We start from the raw sequence: 6,322 nt of genomic DNA on the forward strand, positions 1-6,322 counted from the left end.
CTGGCAAATGGCTTTTGTATTTTTCTTATTTTGTATATGGAATACTTTTCGTTTTTCGACATTTGGTCAGACAAAATAGTTATTTTATAAAAAAGTGTTGAATTTGAAGTGTGCACTAAATGATTGAAAATCTTTTTTTTAACTCATATTTTATTGCTATAGTGTTCCAAACCCTGATGTTAATGTATATCTGAACAGCAGTTGTATATTAACATAGTTTAAATGTTCGTCAATCAACAGCATCCTAAAAATAAAAACACAAACCTGTGGGGAGAAGGCCACAAAGTTGTGGAAGTCTTCCTTAAAGACGTTCCTCTTCTGGATGCAAGAGTGAACAGAGAAGGGCTCTGGATGGCTAATGTGCTGAAGGGACTTATGGTCAGTGGTAGACTTGTTGTCAATGTCCATGGGAAAGTAGGTGCTCTGCATTTGGCAGGGTGGAGACTGCAGACTGCAGCTAGAGTACTGGGGCAGGTGGTGCTGCTTGTCGAGAGAGGCTGCTCTACATTTCAGGTCCTTGCTGATGCCCAGAAGGAAGTTAGGGTCTGAGGTGGGAGTAAACTGCTGGAAGTTGTTGCACTCAGATGATTTAGGAAAAGGGGCACTCTGAGCCACAGCGTTCTGCTGATGATGATGGTGTCCATCCCTAGGGTGATCCATGTGCTCATAACCCAGCCCCCTCTCACAGTCCTGAAACTTATAGTCATCATTGTCAAACCTGCACAGCTCCACCAACTGATTCGAGTGGAACATGGCTCTATGCACTATGTGGAGCTTGTCTTTGGCTATGCTTCCGTTCATCTGGATCAAGTTAAACATGGTGACGATGTCTGCTGCCACCATGAGCTTCTTAGATTGCGGGTCCTCCATGGTGCAGCGCATCTTGTCCTTGAAGAGGGTAGCTGGGAAGGTGGGGTCCAGACAGGCTGTGTAGAAGAGTAGGCTGCGGAGCTTGGCCAGTTGCACCAAGTCGAAGCGAGCGCACAAGGACTTACATAGATCCTGATATGACATGGTGTTATGCTTGTTGCCCAGCTCATCCAGGATCCGTAACAGGAACAGAGAGTACTCTGGGAGGGGGTCCATGGCTGCTGGTTGGCAGGAACAGGCCTACCTCTGGAGAAGCTTGGCACCTGGCCCTAACAGGAGACAAATTATGCATTGCAAATGAGTTGCACACTTATAAAGCACCTGTCACACCTGTACATGAAAACAAATTCAAAATGACACAGTTTGCAGATTTTTTGACATGGCCAACACGAGGACAATAATCGATGTAAAGTCTAGCGGACATGCATCGTACTCCTCGTAACCGGACCAGTTTTCACTGAATCCACCTGCATTTCGTTAGACACATCAGCCGTTAGCTAACTATAACCAATTTTAACCATAGTCATCAGTCTAAATTAGAAAATCAAACCAAACACACGGTACCTACTCACGTTCACGCGCACAGGTAAATGCCCATACAATAACATTTACTGTCCCGGGTGGTGTTGATGTTGACCACAGATCCATTCTCACGAGCTACATGTCACAGCAAGCAGAAAACGTCGGACAATTCTGGACTCCTATCACAGCTGTCCGGGAATATAAAATGCCTCCTGTGTCTGTGTCAAGGTAAAATAATAAACACTACTACTACTACCGTTTTTTTCTTTCAAAATAAGAGTCTAAAAAGAGCGTTGCTGAAAAATCTTTTCTTTTAAACTACAGATGGTAGAAAAGTACTCATGCCTCGTCAGTAAAACAATAACCAATGAACACATATTTGAAAGAAAGTGTTCATTATGCAAAATGACCCCTGTCAGCTCTCTATTATGTATTATGGTATTGGATTTGGATTTCTGATTGATTGACAAGTAAACAGCATGTTGTCCTTGGGTGGAGGTTATTGTAACTATTTAGTTTACTGTTTACGATGCAACATATTAAATCATACATTTGTATGGTAACTATAATAAAAAGACACAATATAAACATACTCAAATGTAAGTATTTTCTTCATAAGTTAAGTATAAAGTAGTAGCTTGTAAATTAAATACTTAAGTACAGTACAAGTAATTTTAAATTCATTACAAGTAGTTTGATAACCTTTTTGAAAATCTTTGTTTGACAGTAGTTTCAATAACATAACATACCACAGGACAAGAGCAATTTTATTTCCTCTGCTGTCGACAGACTTTTTCAAAATTAAGTAAATTTGTACATATTGGTAGAGGTAAAGTGCGCATGTAAGAGCAATGGAACATAAACTAAACCCACCTTACAGGGTCCTATATTAGATACATCCACAAAACCGGGCCAGTTGGACAGGAATTGCACACTTTAACACGTTTTTAAAGCTATGAACTAAATATGGTACTTTTTCATACATGCAAGGGAGTCTTCACTCCTTCCTCACCGGACTGTTGGCGTCTTGCCGCTGTTATGCTGTGGATCATCCCGTTGATACTCCTGGGACGCACATCGCTTCTCCTCTCACGGACAGCCGGTGTTACGGTTTAACTAGGGACCGTGTTAACTGGCGACCTTCAGCCGAATGCGTCTGTTGTTGTCGTAGTTACGGCAGCTGTTGAGAATGGGTAGAGAACACGTAGCTGTCCTCGTGAATGCCGCATTGTTTAGTTTTGCAATACAGTGTCAAACCTTCTCATTTACAGTCTGTGGTCAAAACATATCGGAATCGACGTTGGAGAGTCTTTTGAGGAAAGTAGTCCACTCGAGTTTGAAACGTCGCTTGCTTGCTTGTTGTTTGTGTTGAAACAGGAAGGGAGCAAATTCCCCTTCCTTTGAAATAATAAAGTTGGTAAAAAAACACATAAACGTCTTTGGAGCCTGTTTTGTGGAAACATGATTGTGTTACGTAGAAGTCTGTAGCACAGTTTAAAAAAATGTACAATTAAAAAAAAAGTTACATACGGGATTCGAATTCATATCATTGAGTGGAGAAACAACTGGCGGGCAGAGGCAGTGCCGTTACACCACGATAGATACGACGGAATTGCTGGAAGCATGTAGAAAAATGTAAAACACAGTCAGCAGTTGCTCCTAAGAGCAGTGGTAACACTACCCCCACTCTGGATGATGATGACATAACTCCAGCACTGTAACAGACAAATGAGCATTTTAGTACATTACATACTGGAACATTCCCAAAAGTAACCCTCGTTTTTCATAGTCTTCGAAAGTGGCCCCCTTCCAGGTGATGGCGGCTTGAGGTACAGTGGCAATGTCCACAAAATGTCTACAGAAGCACACTGCATATCATTCTTATGTAACCCAATATCCATAACATATACATAAAGAGGGTAATATCAAATTTATCATGTATCCAAAGGAGCAAAAATGGGTTAATACCTTTGTCAAACAAATAAGAGCAACAAGTAAAAATTCTACCCTTCTTGTTGGTATTGTTCACTCACACATCTACTGATTTCTCAAACAGTAACTTAGCATGCACAAGTCATTAAAACAATAGTGTACAGCCCCTCAGTGTCCAGATGACTCATTATTTATAACTACCAGGTAAAAAATAATATAACACTCAACCTTCACTAAACAGTCCAATTAAAACTTCCAAGATTACGATTATTTTTCTTTTTTACAGAGTAGGTAGAAGCCTCCAGAGCATGATCCTGGAATGGTAGGCCTTGAGCTTGTCATGGTAAACTACTTCAGCCTTTGCCCTTGGGCTCTTTTGAATCCGGTAGATTCAATTGTCCAGTAGTACAGACCCTCGTAAAGGGAAGAACTTCCTTACTTTGTGTTTGTCTCTCTTGGTGTCTTGGTTTTGGACTTGGCAGATGTTCTTGCCGCACTGTCACTTGGCACACTCAACAGCTGATGAGAGAGCTCTAGCCGTTCTCTGAGCTGCATGAAATAGTGTGGAGGGTTGTTGACACTGTCACTGTCGGGTGTCAAACCAGCAACCAGCTCAACTGGCTCTGTTATTTCCTGCCCAAAAAGCATAATGTTAGGTGTCAGGAGCTGTGTTTGGATGCACATGACAGCATATGGAATGACAGCATATGGAATCATCACATCCAAGTCCCAGTGGCATCGCTGAGGAGAGGCAGCCAAGGTTTTCTGTAGGGTGACATCAAAACGCTAAACTTTCCAATTCAAACTGAGGGTGAAATGGGGTAGTACGTGTCTTTGCAATTCCCAGCAGTTCATACATTCCCCTGGACACAGACAATTCAAAATTGATGACCTGGTCACTGTGCAGGAGCTGTAGGGCTCCGTACCTACACATCCACTCAGATGCAATCTTTTCAGCCACTTTTGTTGCCTGCTGGTTGAGAACTGGATAGGCTTCAACCCACTTGTTGAAGTAGTCCTGTACTACTATATGAAGCGGCTGTGCCTCTCTGCCTTGTATAAAGGCTCCATCAGATCAACTGCAATCCTCTCCATTGGTGCACCGACTCTCAAGTGCCCATAGCAGCTTGAGGGGATTCCTTAGGACAAACCTTTGCGGCACAACTGATGCAGGTGCGGCACCATATAGTGACATCCTCCTTCATGTTGTACAAATAGTATCAGGTCTGGAGGCACGTGAGAGTCCTCTCCATCCCCAAAGTGGCGATCCTCTTTTACGGAGGTACGGTGCATGCAGGGCAGCAGGATCTGCAGATAGAATACCTTTCTTTTGCAAAACTTTCTCTGCAAAACTCAACATTCTTTTGGTAGAACGTTTTCCATTGTACCCATTAGACTTTGGTAGCAGGGCTGCAGGGTGCTATTAAAGCCCATGGCTTACACAGCCTCTACCTTCGTCCATCCACTTCCACACTTTTATTTTGTTATTTAATAATGACATCACAGTCACAATTTCAAAATGTACAGACGTCAAATCAGTGGCGGCTGGTCAATAGAGGGCAATGGGGCATGGCCCCACCTTGAGCCACACAAAAAAAAATAAAAAATAAAAAAATTATAATAATCATAAATTATACAAATTGTCAATATTTGTGTTTTTGAACTATGGAATGTACCCAGTAATATATGTAAAATATGATATCTGCGCAAAATATATGCTTTTCCTGCTCATCCTCTCCGCCTGTGTGCACGACACATCTCAGAACGCGCAGCTAGGGGGGAAAAAATCGTTTTTGCCCAAAAGAGGCGGGTCTATGAAGCAGTTTAGCCAATTGCTGATTAAAGACATAAATGAGTGACATACAATTTAGCCAATCAGCGTCCTCAAATAGATTTAGTGTGGGGCCAGAGGGATTTTCCCCCCCTAGCTGCGCGTTCTCGTCAGGAGAAGTCTCTACAGGCGAGCGCCAGCGCCAGCGCGAGCACTACTCCTTCAAGACCCGTTTGAGAGGAGAACTTTGGCGGAGATTCTGCAGGCCAAAGAGCTGATCCCAGATCAGCCTGACCCCACAATCAGACAGCAGACTAGCGGGAAAGGGAAGCAGTACATGCGAAGCTTCTCTACTGTACACCAGACAGGTTTGGCCAGCAAGATGACGTCATGCTAATAAGTTATTTAGCTTTTTAAAACAACGGGGACAGATCCAGCACGGACAGTTACGGGAGTGAGGGATGAGGAGGTAAGGAAACATGAGAACACCAGGATAGGGAGTGAGGGATGAGGAGGTAAGGAAACATGAGAATACCAGGACACACATGGAGAACTCTGTCAAGCTACATATTAGGCAAAGTGAACATCTTTTCTTCTACATAGTCTCATCTGCTTAACTTGGTCATGGAGGCATCAACATTTAATTGAGATGGTAAATTAACAGTGAAAACTCATCATAGCTTAATTTAACATCAGTATTCATAATTACACTTCATGTTTACTTCTCCTGATCTTTACCTCCTATAACAAGGTCCATAGGGGCATCTCAATAAATAAACATGTTATATTATATTATATAAGTGTTATTTACTGCTTTTTTTCGTGTTGGAATAAATGTTAAATATTTAACTGCAAACTGCATGTTTGATACTTTAATTTTTTTGCATTAAATCATACTGAGATGTTTGCTGAAATTGATAGGATGGCCCTACCTAGAAAATTTTCCACCAGCCGCCACTGCGTCAAATGCATTCCGCCGGTAGAAATCGATCCTATACTTATAAACAGGACACAGAACACAGTTTGTTAAAGAGGTAACAGGCTACAGAGAGAAAACACCTCTACTCTGACAGTGATGGTTACTGTGTGTCTTTCCCATTTAACTGTTATTAGTTACTATTATTAAGTATAGTGATCATGTGTACAGACACAAACTTCCCAAAAGTCTCTCCAGCTGTTGAAGCCGACTGACAGCTGATCCAGCTGTGATCAGCTGATCCGCCGTCA

At 42.2% G+C, this 6,322-nt stretch overlaps 1 protein-coding gene across 4 annotated transcripts in view; it reads right to left on the bottom strand.

Moving 5' to 3' along the window:
- minar1 (membrane integral NOTCH2 associated receptor 1) overlaps window positions 1–4,827 on the bottom strand; it is a 41,293-nt gene extending 36,466 nt beyond the window's left edge. Inside the window, exons 1-2 of one of the 4 annotated variants that reach the window (XM_031876982.1) lie at window positions 2,405–4,827; window positions 265–1,139 (exon numbers count right to left, since the gene is read on the bottom strand). In XM_031876982.1, coding sequence (XP_031732842.1) covers window positions 265–1,086 — 822 coding nt within the window. In that variant the 5' untranslated portion in view covers window positions 1,087–1,139; window positions 2,405–4,827. Of the gene's footprint in view, window positions 1–264; window positions 1,140–1,434; window positions 1,670–2,404 lie in introns of those variants that run through there. The other 3 variants (XM_031876983.1, XM_031876984.1, XM_031876985.1) reach the window with 3 other exon arrangements.
- Window positions 4,828–6,322: the final 1,495 nt, after the last annotated feature.

This window comes from Anarrhichthys ocellatus, unplaced genomic scaffold, assembly GCF_004355925.1.
Source record: "Anarrhichthys ocellatus isolate YVR2014 unplaced genomic scaffold, GSC_Weel_1.0 scaffold121, whole genome shotgun sequence".
Taxonomy (NCBI): domain Eukaryota; kingdom Metazoa; phylum Chordata; class Actinopteri; order Perciformes; family Anarhichadidae; genus Anarrhichthys; species Anarrhichthys ocellatus.